At 44.2% G+C, this 20,859-nt stretch overlaps 1 protein-coding gene across 4 annotated transcripts in view; it reads left to right on the top strand.

The window, feature by feature from the left end:
* Positions 1–19,657, top strand: part of TENT5A (terminal nucleotidyltransferase 5A) — a 99,659-nt gene extending 80,002 nt beyond the window's left edge. The window contains exons 1-3 of one of the 4 annotated variants that reach the window (XM_071548668.1): positions 12,489–12,526; positions 13,316–13,835; positions 14,801–19,657. In XM_071548668.1, coding sequence (XP_071404769.1) covers positions 13,401–13,835; positions 14,801–15,580 — 1,215 coding nt within the window. In that variant the 5' untranslated portion in view covers positions 12,489–12,526; positions 13,316–13,400 and the 3' untranslated portion in view covers positions 15,581–19,657. Of the gene's footprint in view, positions 1–12,488; positions 12,527–12,945; positions 13,209–13,315; positions 13,836–14,800 lie in introns of those variants that run through there. The other 3 variants (XM_071548667.1, XM_071548666.1, XM_071548664.1) reach the window with 3 other exon arrangements.
* Positions 19,658–20,859: the final 1,202 nt, after the last annotated feature.

The following is a 20,859-nucleotide window of genomic DNA, read 5'->3' as shown; positions in this document are numbered from 1 at the left end:
TTTACTGATCTTTACATATGACATGGAATGTGTGGAACTACGTCTATAAAAAGGACACATTTAATAGGACAGCCACTGGCATGGGGACACAAGATTAGCCGTTCTGGGGACTGCTGAACAATAGAAGTGTTTTTTCCTGATCTGCTTGAAATAACCCACCCCTGTGGATGCTATGTCATCCATCCCATGTGCTTTCTGCCTACAGCTGCCAGTGCCCTGGAACTGGCAGTGTCTGGAGATCTCAGCTACAGTACCCGGCTTTGAACAAAGCTTGGGCAGATGCCACTTCCAGGATGCTGGCAGGAACAGGCAGGGGCTGTAATGATGTGTGTTCACTTTGCTCAGAGTGAGGAGGATCAGGGTTGGGGGAAGCCCTTAAAAACTAAATAATTAGAAGCCAAACCATCTACACAGAAAGACTGTGAAACCCTGGGTCCTCTCCTAGGCGCACTGAGGTATTTTTTCTGGTGGATACTAAAAACAAACCCAACCACATGTGGTTTATTCCTCTCTTTAGAATCATAATAGCAAATCCTTGGTGGATATTTCAGATGTAATTACCAGATGTTTAATGGTGACTGCTGCATTTGTATTATTCAAGGTGAGTAGGAAGTTTAGTTTTAACACTCTGCACATCTCAGAAACCAAATGAAGATGTATGTTAGCTAGCAAGAGGAAAAGAAGGGGCAATTATTTAGTATAAAGGATTAATTTAGGACATCAGCTCCACTAAAATCTGTTTTTAATAGCTAAACATCCCTCATTTCCCCTCTGAAGGGCCACTGCCTGCTAAATAGTGGGCTCCAACAGGTCCAGGCTTTAGATATGTAAAATTAAAAACAAAACATAATGAAGAGCTCTTTACCTGGGTTGGCAGCAGACTGACCATAATGCAGCAATTTTTTTAATATTATGAAAAGCTATTGATACCTGAATGCAAAATGATACACTGAATGCTTTGTTACAAATTGCTAATGTATTTTGAAGTGTCCAAAAGTAGTTTAAAGAACCTCTTTTCACTAGCACAAGAAATACGTGAAGTAAATCTCCTTCTGCAATAAATTTCCATTGAAAGACTATAGAAAGTTCCATTTCTTTATGCAGGAATTAAAGCTCAGAAAAAGAGATGATGAATAAGAGGGTCTTAGGATACATGAACAGCTCTGGCTGCTAGGTGACTGTTCTTTGTCTGGCCTGTGTCTGAAGGCTGCAAATGTTTTCCTCATTAGTGGGTACAGAAGGTTTATGAACTGCACTTAAATGTAGGGCATTTGCACAGCAATATAAAGGAAGAATCCAAAAATGCTCACATACAAAAAATGCATTTTTTTTCAAAAATAAATAAACCATCAGGAAATCTGATTTTTGAAATTTCATCAGCATCTTTTCTATGTGACTGGAGTCGATCACTTTTGCCTGTGAGGACCATGTGTTTGCTATGGTGCACTGTATGATACAGCCTAACATGTGCATCATACAATTATTTTGAGCTAAGCTGAGCTAAGTATACCCAAGCACACTATTGGCTTTCATCACGTGCAGTTAAAGTACTGACCTATTCAGTTCTAAAACAAGTGCCTGTGCATTTTTTCGTTTCTATATCCTAAGCTGATCTGTGAAAAGCAAAGGAGTCAGATCTGTACTGTGTGGCTCCGTACAACACAGACTTACTGAACAGCCTATTCTGGAACTCAAGTACTTCCAAGTGACACAGAAACATCTAAGCCTTAAACCAGCAGACTGCACATCTACTGGCATAGTTATTTTTAATTCTCTGCCTCATTTTGCACACCAGCAATAATCTCATGCCTGGCCAATTGGGATGATCTGGCTTAAAAGTTCAGCTGCAGCCATGTTAAAAAGACCAGAAGAAATGGATAATTCATCTCTGGAAAATGCAGCCTTTTGGAGTAATGCCAGAACTCCTTAAAAACAAATCAGCTGAGGATTACAGTTTATTAGACGGAAAATGCCAAAATAATTTCCAGGCTGTTTTTTGTCCCACTACTTCCATACAGTCGTTAGCAGAGAGCAGTTTTGCTCATCCCTTTGTGCATTCATCAGATGTGGAGTTTTGAAGGGCATATGATAATTCTGTTCTTTTAGTCCATGAGCACACAAACAATCAGAGACAACTACTGCTAAGTAGAGTAGCTGCTGGAAGCACTGCAAGAAGTCTCCTGGCACTTTCTTCCCAGTCCCTGGCACATCGCCCATGGGAGAGAAAATGTAGGAGGAGGCAGCCAGAGATGAAAGCTGGTGGAGCAGTTGCAGCTGCTGTCAATGCAGAAATGGCCTTGGTATTTTTCTTGGTTAGATTTGGGTTTCCTCTGTTCCTGACAAGCACCTCTTTGATAAACCCACTCTCCTGACCCTCCGGGCTTTTCCCTCTGTTTGACTGCTCACCTGCCCTGCTGCCTTGCTTTAGGCTTCCTGTTTGACTTTCCATGAGGTCAATGGCAATGCAATGGGGAATGCCTATGACGCTGCCTCTTCACAGGGCTGGCACAGCATGACATGGGGCTTGTTTGGTCTCTGGGCACATCCACAGCAAATGCAGTTAGTAAAAAAATGCTGTTTCTGTGAGTATCAAATTTAGGTGAGGAAGGCCGTGAGTGATGAAAACCCGTACATTTTGCTTAATAAGAGCCCCAGGTCACTTTGCCTGCAGGGGATCAGCTGCTTTTAAGATGTTACTGGTTACTTACAAATATGATACAATCTAAGACAGATGCTGGAAGGACACCTATAACTCCAATGTTTATTGGGCATCTGCTGCTCAACAGCAATCAAAGTGCAACTGTTCAAAGCAACAAAGTGTTGTAAATTATACAGTGGATACTCAACAACATAGAAAGACAGAAATGTATTACCTGCCTCAAGTGGGCACACAGTGTGATGCAATCAGCAGAAAAGGGACAACACACCTCTTCTTCCGTGCTGTGAAATACCACGTTGGATGGCTGGCGAGGCAATACCTAGTACAGGAAACTTTTTCACAAGAAGTTGCCTCATCAGTGGGCTGCCCAGGCTCCTACCAAAACAGTGTACTGGGATTGTTGGGAAGAGACTGGTAGGGAATCACCCCTCTTGCATAGGAATCAACCTTATTCTGTGTACCACCTCAAGAAATAATCCGAGATTGTTTGTGGAACCATCTAAACCCACAGATTGTCTCTTCATAAAATTCTGTGTATCTAGAGCCAAAATCCTTCCCCTATTATTCTAGTAGGAATGATAGCAACATTTGGCATGTGGAATAGACATTTTTTCTGAAGTTCTGCATTAGTACAACAGGTCTCCAGGGCAAAGCAATATTTGGAATGCAGTGGCAAATGAAAAAAAATGTTACGCTGATAAATAAGAACCTCTGGGGGTTAATTTTGAAAATTTCCTCAGCAGAGGAACAAGAAATAGATGAATAACATTAGCGTGCCATTCACTCTGGTTACATTTACCAGGTCACCTCACAGGACTATAACACTCAACAGCCCTTTCAGATGTGCAGTGGTACAACCACAAAAAATTCCTTAATGTCGGGGAAAGACTTGAGGAGGAGTCTGGACTGCAAGGGAGCTGAGGCTGTTGCTTGGGATAAGATTAGGTTTGGATATGAGTAGGAGGAAAGCTCAGGGCTCTATTTCAAAAGGATGAAATTTCACAAACCGTTCTCCTCATATTGGCTCAGATAAGCTGTCTTAGAAGATTTTCACTGTGGCAGCAAACCTTTAAACATTAGAGCTGAAAAGGAAGGCTCCATTCCCAGTTTAACTCCTTTCTACAACCCCAGTGGTGAGCTGAGGTTACATGCTGGTCTGTCTCCTCCTTATTTCTTAGGAGAGCTCATGTGAAGGTTTCCATGCCCAAGGAGACTGTCCAGAAAAAAGTGAGAGCTAAAAGTACCATGTAGTACTTCCCCTAACAGACTTTTTGCACTTGGACTTGTAATATTTGCCCTTTTAGCCTTGTGAGGGCTTCACAGTAAAAAAAGAACTGAAATGTGACAGTTACCCTTATTTTGGTGTTAATGTTATTCTTGTCTTACTATTTTCATCTATCCCCAAAGTCAGCTTATGGTTCAGGACTCATCTGGGCTACTGCTGTGCTCAGCAGGACCAAGGAGCAGAAGTTGCTGCTCTGAAGATCTTGCTTCGGCCTCTTGAGAAGAGGGGCTTAGCTCCAAACTCAGCAGGAGCTGGAAGCTGGTCTGATCCTTTCCCAGTCAGGAAAAGGCTTCCAGCTCCTAGGTCTTGCTGGTTTCTGAGGTCTTCAAAAACAATGATACCCATGCCGCAGTGGCATAGCTCAGTGTAGACGGCTGTGCTCTGGCAACTGCTCCTGAGGGAAGCAACAACTTTCCTGCCTAGCAAGACTTTGTAGCCCTCTCTGAGCTAAAACTGAGTTGCAGCTGCCCATCCCTCTTAGCAGTAAATAGTGTTGGCAATGCTCCCGTGATGCTCAGGAGGGGCTGGAGCCCCAGGGTCTCTGGCTTGCATTGCACAAAGACTGGTGGTAATTTGCAGCTGTGAGAGGCGATGGCCCTCGATGCAGCTCATTCCTTTTGGAGTGACTGCAGAGTGTCAGCAAGTGAACTGGCAGCACAAATTGGAGTCTTCTCCTCATCAGAGGTGGCTCTCTGACCTCCTGGTGATGTGGAGGCAGAGCATACTGCTACATAATAACCTGGCTAAGGTACTGATCTGTATAATTATGACAGTCCTGGAGGAAAAATCTCGCATGGGACAAACCTTTTTTTTTTTTTTGGTACCCTTTCTCATTTCAGGGAGAAAAAAAAGAGTTGATTGTTTTTCATTGTGTTTTTGTTTTGGTTTAGTTATTTTCCAAAATACCCTTTTGCTGTGGAATGTACTGGATAAATTGTTTAGCTGATTTTTTCCCATACTCTGACTAAATACTCTTGTCTGACAGTATTTTGTTCTTTGAACTTAGCATACCAAAGGAGCACATAGTGTGGAGGAACAAGGTTTCCCATGAACAAAAAGGACACCTATGAAAAAAAGAAAATGAGTGTTGTAGGTGGGTGACTTGGCAAAGCACACCACTGTATTGTTTGTGACAGCAGCATGATTCTAAAATTAGGTTCTTGCTCTAGCTGCCATCATTAGTATGTAGAGAACTGGGAATCATCTGTGATGAGGAAAGAAGAAAGGATTGAGTTTAAAGAAAAAGTAAAGGGACAACTTTGCATCTTTTGAGTAACAGTTTGGCTGCAGACTGAAAAACATGTAAAGCAGATTGAGATTAAGAATGGATGCATACTGACATCTTACAATTCTGGAAAAGCCAAGGCAGCACGAGGGTTCAGGTAGTATATTCAGGCCCAGCATGGTGGCATTCCATGGACACCAGAAAGGTTACTGCTTGCTAAGATGTCTGACCCAAACTGTGATTTTCCAGTGGTAGCATATGGGGCTACCAAACCCTCTATTTGTCTCTTCCAACATGCACAAATAGATTGTGGTTCTTTCCAGCTCTTTGCTTCCCTGGACAAGCACTTTCACACCCTTTTGGTCCATTGCTACACAGAGTTTTGGTTGTGCTTCCACTTGCACAGCCCTAAAATGTTGGGTTTCATGCTTTCATCTTCATGCAGTTTTGATTTTTTGCCTTTAGGCCAAAGACCCATCCACACAACTCTAGATGACCGAAATCTGTTCTAGTATGTCTAATAATTATGTACTGGCTCTAAACAAACATATTTTGCTTCCGTGGGAACAGTTAGAGATAGGCAACCTTCTTTAACAGCAGCCTACTCTCTTCAGTAGACTTGGATGAGATGCAAAGCTGTGTGAGATGCCAGCTAAGGAATTCTTATTGTGTCTCTACACAGATATTTATTAGTATTACTTCAACATGCAGTTTTGAACAGGAGGGGCACCAAGTCTGTATATCTCATTTTTTCTAGTTGCTAAAAATTGTATTCCGAAAATATACATGTCCTTTCAGTGTACAGCAAATTCAACACAAACACTCCTGTTCTGTGCAAACATGCCCTTGACTAGGAACATAATTCATATTTTTAACAGTGAGATTAAGTGGGTAGTGAAACACATTTTCAGTAGTACTACAGTTAATTTCCAGCATTTATAGGCTTTAAATCAAGACTGAAAGGTGCCCTGACTCTATCAGGAGTCATAGCCCTGATAGTGAAAGTACTTGATAAAATGGCATTTGTTTTATAGTAAATGAAACTAAATTATGGCTTCAACTCTGTGAAATCAATTCTGTCTGAATGAACAGTAACACAATTTCTGTTACTTCACATTGTGTATAAAAGCAGGACAGCTTGTTTAAATCTGAAATGATGAGTTACTCCTTCTCTTCTGAACAAAAGGCAAAATGCTGAAATTCTCTGGAGTATACCTACATGAACTTAATGCTTTGTAAGGTAAACAAAACATGAAGAAGTAAAATCAACATAAAATCCTATCAGTCATAAGCAACTAGGATTGCATAAATGCATGAGTCATGAAATACTGGGGGCAGGGTGTCTTTCTCATGGGGGTAGAAAGACAGAAGCTTTAAACTCTCCTACACAGCAATGAAAAATATGGCCTAATGAAAAGCAAATAAAACACCACCAAAAAAGTCTTATCCTTGGCTGCTGTATGACCAGGAATACCTAGATCTTGTATCGTTCATTTTTATCTCATTTAGATCTCAAGGGTCAATATGGGCAAAATCACAACAGTGTCTGAATGTAAGACATAACTGAAACTCAGAGCATGACTATTTTTTATGTAGGTGAACTAGAGCAAAAGGGTTTGCCAGGAGTCCACTGTCTTGTGCTTTGCCGAGTGGAATGGCTGCTGGCCTGGCATGGAGGAGGTGAGAAACTGGCCATCTCCTGTGTCTGACTACAGCCACAGCTCCAAAAAATCCTTGTCAGGAGCAAATGTTGATGTGTTTGTCTAATATAAGATACTGCTATGTACTGGTGTATTTAGGCTGTGAACTCCCTAGATTAGGCAGGAATAGGCTCTTTGATAGATGAACCTTTTGGTGCGCTAATCTCTTGACTTGGCCAGTGGTTGTTGCAGCAATGCACATGTTGAAAACTACTATTTCATTTAATACACGCATTCTCAGCAGAACTGCAAAGAGCTACTGGCAGGCTCATCAGAAAATTCTGATAATTTAGCTTTCTTCAAACTGCACCTTTTCAAAACATCACAGTATTTAGTCCAAATATTGACATTTTTCCCAGGATGAGTAAAACATCTTTCCAGTAAAATCTGGCAGAAGAAAAATAAAACTAAGAAAACAGTAGTACTTTGAAAACACAAAGATTCCTTTTATTTATCTTTGAAAGATAATTTTCTAGTATTTCTGATTTTTTAAGTACCTTAATATTGACTACCTGAGAAGTCAATGCTAATTTCAGTAATAATTCCTAATATTGACTATTCCATTACAAAATGTCAAGCATGGAAACAAATTTTGGATATAAATCAGTGTGAACTATAGAATATCAAGGTATGAGAAGACTAGTTGGCATGCATTCAAGGGAAAGACAAGGCCCTTGGAAAATACATTTTAAAGTAGACTTGAGTACCCTAGTGAGAAAAAAATAAAACCACCACCCCCTTCCCCCCAGATTAGCCTTGGAGCTTTGCTTCCACACCTATGCTCAAACTTTGCCCAGACTAGTTCTGAGGAAAGATATGAATGAAACAAACTTTGGAAAGGATCAGAAATGTGTCTGATATAGATAAGGTCTTACAGTTAATTTTGAAGGGATTTTGTTCTGTGCTATTGTCAATAACAATAGTAGTCATTTTTGTACTCAAAGTAATTTCTAGCAAGCCTCCATTTACTTTGGGCTGTTTGCATGTAACCAATTTTTGGAATGTGTATGTGTGGTGCAAGGTTCACTCTGGGCTAGGTTCTGTTTGGATCTGATGGCTTTGTGGTAATTCACAGCATTTCCCTTCCAAGTCAAATTCTCTGAACTTTTGTCCTGTTGGCTGATGCCACCTTGAGATCTCCCCACTCTCTGGTCTGGAGTAACAACTGGCAGAGAAGAGCCAGTTATACTGTGTTGGGAGCAGGATGGAGCCAGCAACTGCTTGGAGTACCTGGTAGCAGCTGCACATGAGGTGATGAGCAGGGAGGGAAAGGGGTACAACAGCCTGAATCTCCAGAAATTTGTAGCTGAGGCTGAGTTGATACATTCATGTGCTATCTGGGTGGAGAACAGCTATGAATATTCTTCAGTCCTACAGCTGCTGTTTCCAGCAAGATAATTGTGTAGCAACATGGTGAATAACATAAAGAAGTTTTCCGGTGATTGCTGCCCAGCAATGTCTTTCCATCTCAAACAAGCAGAGAAAAAAAATTAGGTTAAGATCTCATTTTTAATGTTTCAGTTGCTGTTGGCCTCTGTACAAGATAGGCCAAGCCAGTCATGCTAAGGCAGTTTTGAGCAGAGACAGAGAGAGCTGCTGTGCCAGGTCTGGGTGGGAAGCTGCAGGGCAGCCACATCCCTGTGCAACCACCAGTGCTTCTGCTGCAGTCAGGGCTGCTGAGGGGCCTCAGAGGTGCCCTTGCACGGCCTGTTCATCCACACTTGATACCCTGCATATCCAGCTACTTGGAAATTGTGTCTCTCAATGTCCATCTTGCTACAGATTATTGCTTTTTTATTCTATTGAACACCTATCTGCATTTTTAACATTGTCAAGAGGAGATAGGGAAAACCACCATAGTGGTACCTGCCACTTGTCTCTCCACTGTGAATAACTGCCCTTAATAGAAGGATTAGAAATAAATTAAAGAGAGGAGGAATGATATTACTAAACCTTACATGACACAATTGTGATAAGTCTGTGCTGTATCTTTTTTCCCCCAATTCTTCTGAGAGTGTTTTCTGGACTTCCTAGACTTCTTTGTTTCTGCCAAGTCAATCCAAGACAGAAGGCTGCTGCTTTTAATACCTAGTGATGATAGCAATATTGATGTTTGTTATGTTTTTAACAAAAACAAACACTGCTGCCTGAATCAACACTCGTTTTTGGACTGAAGTTTTGCTGCTCAGAGTGAATCCCCCAACTGTCTGTAGGTAACACATGTTGGCTGTGTTAGCAGAGCAGCTGTGTCACACAAACTTAATTCCTCTTGGAAAAAACTAAACTGGAAGTTTTGCTCCTGCTGGGCACCAAATGGGCACAAATTCCTAGAAGAGGGACAGTGAAAGAGTCAGTTTCTTGCTCTTTTTTCTGCCAAAGCGAACACGTTCCTGTTTTAGGCACCACGTCTTGGGCAGAAGGGAGACAGAATGATAATACAGTCACTGCACATATAGTTCAGTCAATAAAATACTTAAATTCTGCAGAACTCACTTGGAGAGTGTGCTCTCCGCTACGTGGCCAAACTGAATGAACAGCTCACAATGAGGACTTTATTAGGCAAATATATGCAAATTCATACACAAGAAACACATGTACTGCTATTAACTTTCATTTGTTCTAGAGCAGGACTGAGATCATGGGTGAGATGAAAGGACTAATTGAAAAATATTGTGCAGACATACAGAAAGATGATTCATATCACACGTCTTGGGTTTCTACTAATTGCTTGGGCAGTACAAACAACCTGTGTGAGTAATACAGTCAAAATTCTGTCAAAGAATTACTGCTCATATTGACAATTTAATCCCCCACCAGCTTTTCCTTCCAAAAGTAACTTTGTTATTAAAGGGACAGAGCATGTTCATGAGCTGAATGGATATTTTTATTAGCAGCAGCATTACCACTCATAATTAGAATAATCTTTGTAAATCATGCAAATATTTCTGAATTTCTCATAAGGTAATTCATCCTGATTCAATGTCTTGCTAAAATCCTTAATGATTTCTACTGATTGAAATTGACATGGGCTTTCACATTTGAGTATATATTTCCCTAATATTCAGACAGTTTATTTAAAACAAATATAAAACACCCTAGGTCTAGTGACCATTAATTAGGGGAAAAGAAGTGAAAAGTATTGTACATCAATGCAAATAATTCTTAATTTATACAAAGAGCATGATGATTAATATTGTACATGCCTTTCTGAACTGAAAAAGTGTAAATGCAGTGATTATGACGGGAAACGATATCATCTCTTCTTTGAAGTGAGTAGGAGGTGATTTGCAGGTGCTTAAACTGAGAAAGGGAGGGTGAGGTGAGAGCAGGGTTTGGCTGGCCTTGCTCCTTTAGCAAAGCCCAGCAGAGTAAAGGTCTTCCTTCTGAGACACATTCACCTTGTCTTTAGCAAATCAGTATTCCCCAGAATGAACTTCTGCCCATTTTTCTTTTTAACTGAGCAAGAAATAGCAACTTAAGAGGGGCTAAAAATAACATTTCATGGGGAAATGAAAGAAGATCCATATAAAATACCATTAAATCCTAGTGACTAGTGTAAATGCACTGATACATTCTGCAGTATTTGAAATATTGCTAAAATTTCATTGCAACACGCTGACAAACACAAGCTAAATGAAATACTGACTACTACCAACCAGGAGGTAATCTCAGTTTCTTGGAGGTGGCCTGATTTAATATGGGGTGAGCCTCCAGGTCTGAGCTTTGCCCTTGCTCTAGAAATGAGTAATCTGGCTGATTACTGACATTGATAATGTGCTTATAAATAAGGTGGTAGTTATTCCTTTTGAAAGTTTAAATCATGTGGCTCTGTGAACTGTGGTTCATCTGAGTGATGCCAGCCTGGGAATGGGGTTGTGTTTTAACATTTCTGAGCTTCCTAACAATGCACTGAGGGCAGTGATGCCTCAGTGCTGCAGCCAGGGAGGCCTCCCACCTGCCCCCCGCAGTGGGATCCCTGTGAGCCCCTGCCCTCGCTGTGACCTGGCTGGGGTCTGGGAAGACATGGGCATCTCTCTGCCCTGCAGGGAGATGGGCACTGCTTGGTGCTCTCCTTTTGAAGTACGTCCTCAGTTTGAGGAAATGCTATTCCTGCACCCAGAGGGGGCTCTCTGTGCACAGCAGCAGCAGGCAGTACAGCAGGACACAGGCTGCCCTCAGCAGGCTCCCCTGTCAGGAGGCCCCCTAGTCGGAATATTTATTTTAAATAAAGGACCGAGTTAATTAAGCCCATTCAGTATGCCAGGGGACACAGGCCACTCTGCTTCTACTGTCATGCTGGAGACACTTGTGTACATCTGTATTTTAAAAGCTTTCTGCTTTCTTTTTCTTTTTTATTTTTTCCTTCTTTTCTTTTTTCTTTCTTTATTTTTTTTCATATAATGCATTAGCATAGAGCACTATAACCAAGTATTTCATCCCGTGAGTGGCACGGGGGAGAGGCTGGCAGTGCTGCATGACGGGGGCACAGGGTGGAGTCTCCCCTGCTCTCTGCCTGGTCCAGAGTCAGGAGCAGGTATGTGCTGCTGGAGTATAGGAAATCTGGGCAGTGAATCAAAGCTGCGGCCGCCCCCAAGACAAACACCCCCCGCCACTGAGGCCGCGGTTGCACCGCCCCCTCGGGAGCGCGCCTGGCGTCCGGCAGGGGGCGCCCTTGCCCCGCGGCTGGGCCGGGCCGGGCCGGGCCGGGGGGTCTTCCCCGGCGGGGCGGGCACCGAGCGCTCAGCGGGACCCCCCGCCTCTGTTTTTTGAGGTGGGGCATAAACCGCTCCAGCTCGCCCGGTTCAGGGGTCTTCCCGTGAGGGGCAGGGCACAGGCCCATACCCCCAACACGATCCCAGGGTGGAGGGCATTAAAAATGGAGGGAGGGGAGAAGTAAGCCCCGTCAGGGTCTGTCGACCGCCCAACCCCTTTAGCGAAGTGCCTGGCTGAGGGGTCGCGCGTCACGCCGCCTCGCACCCTCACTGGCCCCTCCAGCCGCGCGTCACAGAGCGGCGAGCGGTGACGCAACGCTGGGTCGCCCCAGCCCCAGCTCCGCGTCTCTCCGGGCAATGCGCTGTCTACACCGCGGTGGCCGACCCCGGGTTCCCGGGTTCTGCTGTGTGAGAGAGGGGGGGTGCGCGCTTAGTCTGTTTAAAATAGTATCTGTATGTTAAATAGTATCTGTCTGTATTTTAAATAATAATTATCTGTATATAGTATCTATATGTATTTTAAATAGAATCTATATGTATCTGTATGTATTTAACGGGTGAAAAAGAAGCAGAGATATCCACTGTTATTTAAAAGAAAACCTAACTGAAAATAAAATATGTGTGTGTGTTTATATAATATGCATGTCTTACACGTTATTCTTCCCGCTCCGCAGTTACCCAAGTTATACTCTAAAGGCAGGATGCTCGCCTAGAAGGCACCGGCTCTTTCGTGCTCTTCGGGATTTCTTTTTCGGCTCTGCGCCGGCAAGAAGGGGGGGCGGGCGCGGGGAAGGGGGACGGGACGGAACAGGCACGGCGTGGTGCCTCTGCATTGCCGTAGGCGGCTCTCGAAATCTCGATCAGGAGCCGAGCAGCGCAAACCACACGTCCCGGGATCCTCGGCATCTGCTTGGAGAGGGGCCCTTGCCAAATTCCGTCGCTCTGGTATGAAGTTTGGCTGCTCCTGGGATGACCGGGAATGCCGCGGGGGCGCAAGGGGTAAAAAGACGGGAAGAAAAAAACCGGAGAATGAATATCAGCGCGGAGCTGGGCGCCGCTGGGCGCGCATCTGGGCAGGACAGGGGTGGGAGGGGGCCGCGCCCCCTGCGGGGGCACGGAGGGATGTTGCACTTGTTGCCTTCGCGAAGCCGTGCCGGAGGAGGCTGCGCTGCGCGCGTTTCCCAGCGCGGGGCGATGCGGGACGGCTGCGCTGGGCGCTCCGCCGGTGCGGAGGGGCGGGCGGGCGGCGGGAGCACGGGGTGTGGGCGTGCCGGGGGCACCGCCAAGGCCGGCCATGCAGATGATGGGGGCGGGACGCGGGCGCCGTGACTTGGAGCCCCGGAAGCGCGGAGAAACCCCGTATAAAAACTACTGGGGACCTTTCCCAGGCAGAACTACGAAAGCTCCGGAGACAGAGGCAGCCTGCGGCGGCAGCGAGCGGGGCGGCCTCTTGGGCGGTGGGGGGCGGCCTCTCCGTCGGCGCTGGGCGGCCTCTGCCCCGGCGGGGGCGCGGAGAGCGGCGCAAGCAGCGGCTCTGCAGGTCGGGCGCCTTTCTCTATCCTGCAGCACCGCCCGGCTCAGGGGGGCTTTTTCTCCCCCCCCCTTTTTTTTTTAATCTAATCAGTAGGTGTGTCCCCCCGCTTCCCCACTGGAAGGGACGGCCGAGGGGAAGCGGAGCTAGGGTGCCGGGTGGGCACAGCTGCTGACCGCTGGCTTTTCCTCCTGTTTTGCCAGGCGCGGAGGGAGAGGGGGCCCGAGGGGGCGGCGAGGAGCCGGAGCGGTGCGTGGATCCAGCCCGGGGAGGCGGCGGCCGCGCACCATGGCAGACGATGAGAAGGCCGGCGGCAGCCCCGGCGGGAGTTCCGCGGGCGGCGGCGACAGCGCGCACTGCAACGTGCTGAGCTGGGAGCAAGTGCAGCGCCTGGACCGCATCCTCAGCGAGACCATCCCCATCCACGGCCGCGGCAACTTCCCCACGCTGGCCATGCAGCCCCGCCAGATCGTCAAGGTGGTGCGGAGCCGGCTGGAGGAGAAGGGCATCGGCCTGCGGGACGTGCGGCTGAACGGCTCGGCTGCCAGCCACATCCTCCACCAGGACAGCGGCCTGGGCTACAAGGACTTGGACCTCATCTTCTGCGCCGACCTCAAAGGGGAAGCCGAATTTCAGACTGTGAAGGACGTAGTCTTGGACTGCCTCTTGGATTTCTTACCCGAGGGGGTGAATAAGGAGAAGATAACGCCGCTCACCCTCAAGGTAAACGTGCCCTGTGCCCAGACGTCCGGAGTGGGCAGGTGGGAGCGCCTGCTTGTGGGCGGGAGTGGTCACCTTCCCACTGGGGATGGAGTGGTGCACTCACAGACGCAGTTCTCCCCTACATCCCGCTACCCACAGGAACCTTGTGCGATTTTTTCACTCCACGCTTAAAATCGAGGAGGAGTTTGCAGTAAAGCACCCTGGTCGGGGCTCTCCAGGATTAATTAGCCTTTTCTCCCTCTCGGTTGATTTGCTGTAGCGTTGTTTTACCTGGGGCGTGTGTGCCAGGCGCTGCACGCCTCTCTTCCCGCCAGGCTCGGCGGCAGCTCGGTGTGCCGAACCGGGTCCTGGGTGCAGGGGAAGCATAGATGGATTTCACATCTGCAAGAAGGAAACTCCATCTGTAAGGCACACATGCAGGTGCACTAAGTGCCCAGCGGGGAGGCATATCCCCTCTCCTCGAAAACAGTTCGATTGAGTTAGGCGGAATGCCGGATGCCTTTCAGATTTTTAGAAGGATTTTTTTTTAATATGGGGCAGAGTGTGGAACGTGCATTGGAAGCATTGAGGGCAGTGAACACTTGCTAAGTTGTTTTTGTGGGGAGGAGAGAGAGAAGTGGACACCACTAAATTTCTTACCTGTTTGTAGTAGTGACCTTTTATGTGTGGGTATTTGGCATGTGTGCCATGGGCTTAGTGTGTAGATGTATTTAGAAGCAACTGAAAGAAGCAATGTTGCTATATGTTTCCCTTGCACACCACAGTCCCAGCAGTACACTCTTCCCTGTCATCCTCTTGCAGTGATAGCATTTTGAGCTCTCACATTAAGCATTTATTCTCGTTTGTATCTGCAGGCTCCATGTGCAAGAACTGGGAGGGGGCTTCAGGGATGCAAACAAATTCAGGAAAGAGGAAATTTCTTGCATCTGTATCTTGATTTGCTCATTTTGTCTTTCCAATTATAGGAAGCTTATGTGCAGAAAATGGTAAAAGTATGCAATGATTCAGACCGATGGAGTCTCATCTCCCTGTCCAACAACAGTGGCAAAAATGTGGAGCTGAAATTTGTGGACTCTCTGAGGCGGCAGTTTGAATTCAGTGTCGATTCCTTTCAAATCAAGCTGGACTCCCTGCTGCTATTTTATGAGTGCTCAGAGAATCCAATGAGTGAAACTTTTCACCCAACTATCATTGGTGAGAGTGTCTATGGGGATTTCCAGGAAGCCTTTGATCACCTCTGCAACAAGATAATTGCCACCAGAAACCCAGAAGAAATCAGAGGAGGTGGTCTTCTGAAGTACTGCAACCTTTTGGTAAGGGGCTTTAGGGCTGCCTCTGAATCTGAGATTAAGTCCCTTCAGAGATACATGTGTTCAAGGTTTTTCATTGACTTCTCAGACATTGGAGAACAGCAGAGAAAGCTGGAGTCCTACTTGCAGAACCACTTTGTGGGATTAGAGGACCGCAAGTATGACTATCTCATGACCCTTCACGGTGTGGTGAATGAGAGCACAGTGTGCCTGATGGGACATGAGAGGAGACAGACTTTGAATCTGATCACCATGCTGGCCATCCGGGTCCTAGCCGAGCAAAATATCATCCCCAATGTGGCCAATGTCACCTGCTATTACCAGCCAGCCCCATATGTAGCAGATGCCAACTTCAGCAATTACTATATTGCCCAGGTTCAGACGGTGTTCCCTTGCCAGCAGCACACATACTCTACTTGGCTGCCCTGTAATTAAGGACTGAAATTAGTAGACCCAGTGGGGAGAACATTTTCCAAGACATAGGAAGGGGCAATGGGTCCCTTTGAAATGGGGTGTTTTGTGCAATGATGATCTGCTCTAGTTTTCAAGCTTGGGAAAAGCTTGTGGTTTTTCTAATAAATAATGGGAGCATGATCGAGAAAGAACCCTGGAATAATTGGGTCCTACCCCAGAGCACAAGAGGCCTGTCATTGAAAGCAACCAGCTTCCCCTGAAATAAGTGAGGGAGGAATGCTTGATGACAATATGGGTTGGCAATATCTGCTCCCATAGCTTTGGCATAGAGAAGGTGGGAAAGCCTTATTTTCTTTTATTCTATTCTAGAATGGGATCTACAAAAGGGAGAATATGAAAGAAGCAAAAGAAAACACACAAAAAAAGCAACAAAAAGAAAAAACTTCACAAAAAACAATTCCATATATATTCAGGAATTAAAAGTTAGAGGCATAAAGCAGAGATAAGCTGAATAAAATTGTATATTGGAATTACTGCATTTGGGGCTTGCAGCAAGTGCTGTCTATGGATTGACCGTGTAGAATGTATAGCTTGCTTGACTAGAATGCTTTACCAGAAACAGCTTGCTCCAAATGAACAGTAGCGGATTGGTACAGTTATAAAAACAGAAATACGTACGATGACAAAATCCATTATTTCCAGCTGTGTGCATGCCTCACATTTTAAAAATGTGAAAATGCTGGAAAACCAGCTGTGGCAAAAAGAATATACTCAAGGACCAAAGATTTCACAAATAAGTTATCCGAGCAAAGAAGATACAGTAGAGTATATATATATATATATATATATGTAAAAGAAAAGAAAGATGTTCCTATATTTGTACACACCAATAGTAATCAAAAGTGCCTGATGCCTTCATAAAATTTGAAGTGAGAAAAAATATAGTTTTGTGGTTTAACCATGCATTTTGTTTTGTCAGGGACACAAGGATTAAAAACAAAAAAAACCCCATAAGCTTGTGAATAAGTGGTGGAGGAAATGCCCTATTTTTTTTTCTTGGCAAATACCTGTATAGAGTTAATGTTATGTCAGTGTGCTATTATCCTAGGTACGTGTGTGTATGTGTGTATATATGTTTGTGTGTGTATATATGTACATGTTACAGGTGTATATCTATATATACACACACAATATATATATTAATGTGGTCTAGGAAAATGTAGCAATTAAGGAATGTTTAAATAAAGTACTACTTGTTTTCCAGTTTGCAACAGGATGTCATAGGGCAGTGGGCACCTTGCAGTGAATTTTTAACCCACACCTGAGAAATTTAAAGTAAATGAACCAGTCAGGATTAAGGTGGGATTCAGATAATGTCTTTGGTTGCAAGAACAAGGATTACAGTAATTCAGTGGGTTGCTTGTGAGCCATAATAATTCCACAGATGGAGAAACATATGACTAGCTGATTTTTTTTAACTGTTTTGTACTGTAATGCCATTTTGACATTTAACCCACTAATATTGTGACTGCATACCTCCATGATGTGTAATTCAGTGGAACGTGGATCAAAGATAGGTTTATTTAAACCCCCTGACAGCTAAAGAATATTGTATTAATTGGTGATTTGAACACTAATTGTTAATATTTAAAGGAGTATTTTTAATAGAATGCATGTTGCATTCCAGGACCACTAGAATTTAGCAAATGTGAAATGAACCCTTTTTAAAAGTGTTGCACGATTGCTTAAAATTATATTTTATATATATATTATATATATTTTTATGCAAATATTAAACATCTTTGATCTGGTTGTCACACTGCATTTACAATTTTAGTACTGTACTTTATTTTTAAATGGAATCACTTTACATTGGAACAATAACTATTCACTTTCATTTCCTCTCCCTAAGGCCAGAGGAGGTAAAAGAACCAACCTCTGCTGTTGTTTTCACTTCAATGCCATCTCTGAAGGTGTTAAATTCTTTGTTGGACTTCAAAAACCTAATGACTAAGTGACACTTGACTCTGATATTTTGTTTTTTCTTGCTGAGGAAAAAAAAAAGGGGAATTCAGGCTTTTGAAGGAAAACCGGTTGTGCCCTGCTTGGTCACAGACAGGTTCTGGTACTGGAGTCAGGGGCAGGGAGAGGGAGAGGACTTGTGTCCTGCCGGTGTGTTTTCCCTATGGAGAGAGTAAGGTACATCTATTTTTGTCGTGCTTTGTACTTTTCACTCTGCAGGCACTTTAATAGGAACCCGATTTGTTTACTGAAGCACCTTCCCTGTGAGTCCTTCAGGAAACATAAAAGCTGGTTCATTGCCATTCCCGGCATTGATGTGCAGACCTTCTCCCCACCTTCCCTTCTCTGGTGCTGGCTGCAATCTCTCTCTGGCTTCTTGTCCTTGCCAGGTTCCCTCCAGCCCCCTGGAGGGTCTGGGCTGGGTGCTCCTGGCCCACTGGCTCCCCTTGCCTCCTGCTCCTGGTTTCCTTGTGGAAGCGAGGGGAGGGCTGGGGAAATAGGATCAGCTGGTAATGTGGTATGTCTTCTCTCCCACAACTATTTGCAGCAAATAAATGAGTCATCCACTCTTTAAAGGGTTTGAGAATCTATAGCTGTGCCACAACCACAAAATTCTGATAATACATGACACAAAGTTTTCCTTTGAAGGACCCTTTTTTTTGCCATTGCTTGAAAGAAAGTTTTGCATTACTTCCTCTCAGCTCAAATTTTATTGTGTGTTTTGGTTTTTTTTTTTTGATTGACAGCAGCTAGTTACCTTATAGTGCATACAGCAGGGCTCTGAGCTAAACTGCACGTTTTGGTATTTACATTTTGATACATATATAATATGTTTTTATATATATTATATAGGTATTCCAGGTCTGTTTTGCATATGTTGATGATCAAGTGGTGGAACTGGTGGAGCTTTGTTTTACTTGTAGCTTAAAAGGTACCTGGTGTTAGAGGTGAGAAGAAGGCATGAGTTCAGGCCAAGAGTAAAATAAGAACCCTTTTTCAAAGTTGACTTATTTCTGTGGTTTGCACACCTTCCTCTCCATAAAGTTTGACTTCTTTTTACCTCTTTTTTTTTCTCCTGCTCTTCGGCACACTGCTGCTTTTAAAGTTAACAACCGCATTCTTGCTTTGTAGAATTCATCTATCCCATCCAATCAGCTGTAAGGTTAGAGCTTGTGCTACAGGAGACAGTGCCCCTTTTAAAGAGCTGAACTGATTAAAGACATTGACCTGATTACAGTTAAACTGTTTGTGCCACCGCTGAATTTCCTGCTAACCAATGGGGCACTGGACTTGGTTAAATGTAGTGATCGTAAAACAACCAAGAGCTTTGAAATAGGATTTTTTTTCTTTTTTTTCCCCTTAGATATAGCTGTTCTTCCAAATGCAAGAACCTTTCTTCTAAAAATAGAAGGGCAATTAGAAGACCAAAAAGATTATATTTTTCTAGTTTCTCTTATTGCACTTAAAATATTTTTATCTTGCACAAAGGCCTTCACACAATCCTCTAAACAGCTCTTGTTAAATGTTTGGTTTGCATCGTGTCAGAAGCTCCTACCGGTTCAAAAAGGCGCTTTTTTAAATTGAGAAAAAAAATGTGTTAGATAAAACTGCACAGAAGAGAAAAAACTGTATTTGCATATCCAGCTCCTATTTGATTATATTCTTTTGTATGGTTTTCTTTATGCACAGAGTTTCCCTTGCAAGAAAGAAAATCAGTGTACTGTTTTGCTGTTGTAATAGTGGTTTGCTAACAAAATAAATAGTAAAAAAAAAAAAAAGCCTGCAAATTTCAAGACAGTTTGGCTAAAGGCACTGCAGGCTCCTGCAGTCTGTAGGAGTCTGTGCAGATTTGCTTTCCCTCAAATTTCCTTACAACTGTTGCCTTCTGCAAGGCATCCTGTTGCAGCAAACTGCTCCTTGGATTGCTCTTTTGGAAACATTTTGACTATAGGCTTTGTCACAGACAGAAAAAGAGCTGATGGAAAACAGACTCTAGAGGGAACAGATTGTGAATTTTGTTTACAGCATCCAATATTTGGATTTTTTTTGTAAATAAAAAGAAGTTATTTTTTTCTATTGATTTGTGTCTGCTGTCTTTCGTGTCTGAAATAGCTCTGGCCTGCTCCTACTGAATACCAAGTTTGCTTTCATTTTAAAAGGACAAGGGCAGCACTTTTCTGAGAAGAGTAGCATTCAGCCACTTTCTGATTGGAGCACAGAACATTTTGAAAAATCCTGCCTTGTGCCAGCCAAGTTTGGCTGGCTGCACTCAGCTCCAGAGGAACCTCCCTGGCCAGTGCCAAAAATACTCACTCCAGCACTGGTCAGGCTGTGCAAATGGTCTGAAACATGAAAAGTGAAACAGTGCTGTGGCAGCTCCATGCTCTTGCTGCCCTTCCAGTTTAGGTCCCAGGACCGGAATCTTGTGATGCCTGTGACCTGTGCACCACAAACCAGCATGCTGGGATTAATGTGGGGGTCCTGGTGCCCTTGAGATGTATCCAGTAGGGGCTGAAGTCTCCCCATTATGATTTTGATAGGTCTGGAGGGGCAATAGGGTGCTGTTCCCTGGGTGTAAAGGTGGGGCCATCTGTAGCGAGTGGGTGCTACAGGTTGTGCAGCATGGGGACCTGCTGGGGAGCAGGGATGCACACGCCTGATTGATTCAGTTGCTGAATCAGTCCAGTTCTTCATGCAGATTCAATGTTTACTCTCTTTCCCTGCCCTACAATGCTGTCCTTGTCAGCAGAGGTATTTTCTGTTTTCTGTGTTTACAGGAGAGATGCCTCAGTAATGAAGGCTAATTTCCTCAAAAAGCACTTCAAGGGAGTATAAAATATTAATTTATAGTGCTCATTGCAGTACCTTTTCAACCAGGGTGCCTCAGACTGACCCAAATTTGAAAAACATTGACTAAGACTCTGCAGTATGTAGCTTTTACTAGGCTCATTCATACTTGGTCCTGGTCTTGGAAGTCTCAAACCCACTGAAGTGCAAGTGTGAATATGCTTATTGTAATGATGAGTGAACCTTATTCCTCCGTAAAAAAGCCCCAAACAAACAAGCTGCTGGGATGGCTCATTTTTTCAGGCACAGGGGCAGCCCCCTTGCTGAATGCTGTGTGCCTTCTGCACGGTGCCTTTGAAACCTGCTGGGCATGGGACTGGGACGGGACTGTTGGCCAGCCTGGCCAGGAGAGGGGGATGTGCTTGACATCTTCCCTTCTGTTAACTTGCTCAGTTAGAAAATATTTTAGGCAGTTGGACAAAGGTGACTGC

This window comes from Pithys albifrons, chromosome 2 (genome assembly GCF_047495875.1).
Source record: "Pithys albifrons albifrons isolate INPA30051 chromosome 2, PitAlb_v1, whole genome shotgun sequence".
Lineage (NCBI taxonomy): Eukaryota > Metazoa > Chordata > Aves > Passeriformes > Thamnophilidae > Pithys > Pithys albifrons.
The sequence above is the reverse complement of the archived record's forward strand: the minus strand, read 5'-3'. Positions and strand labels throughout refer to the sequence as shown.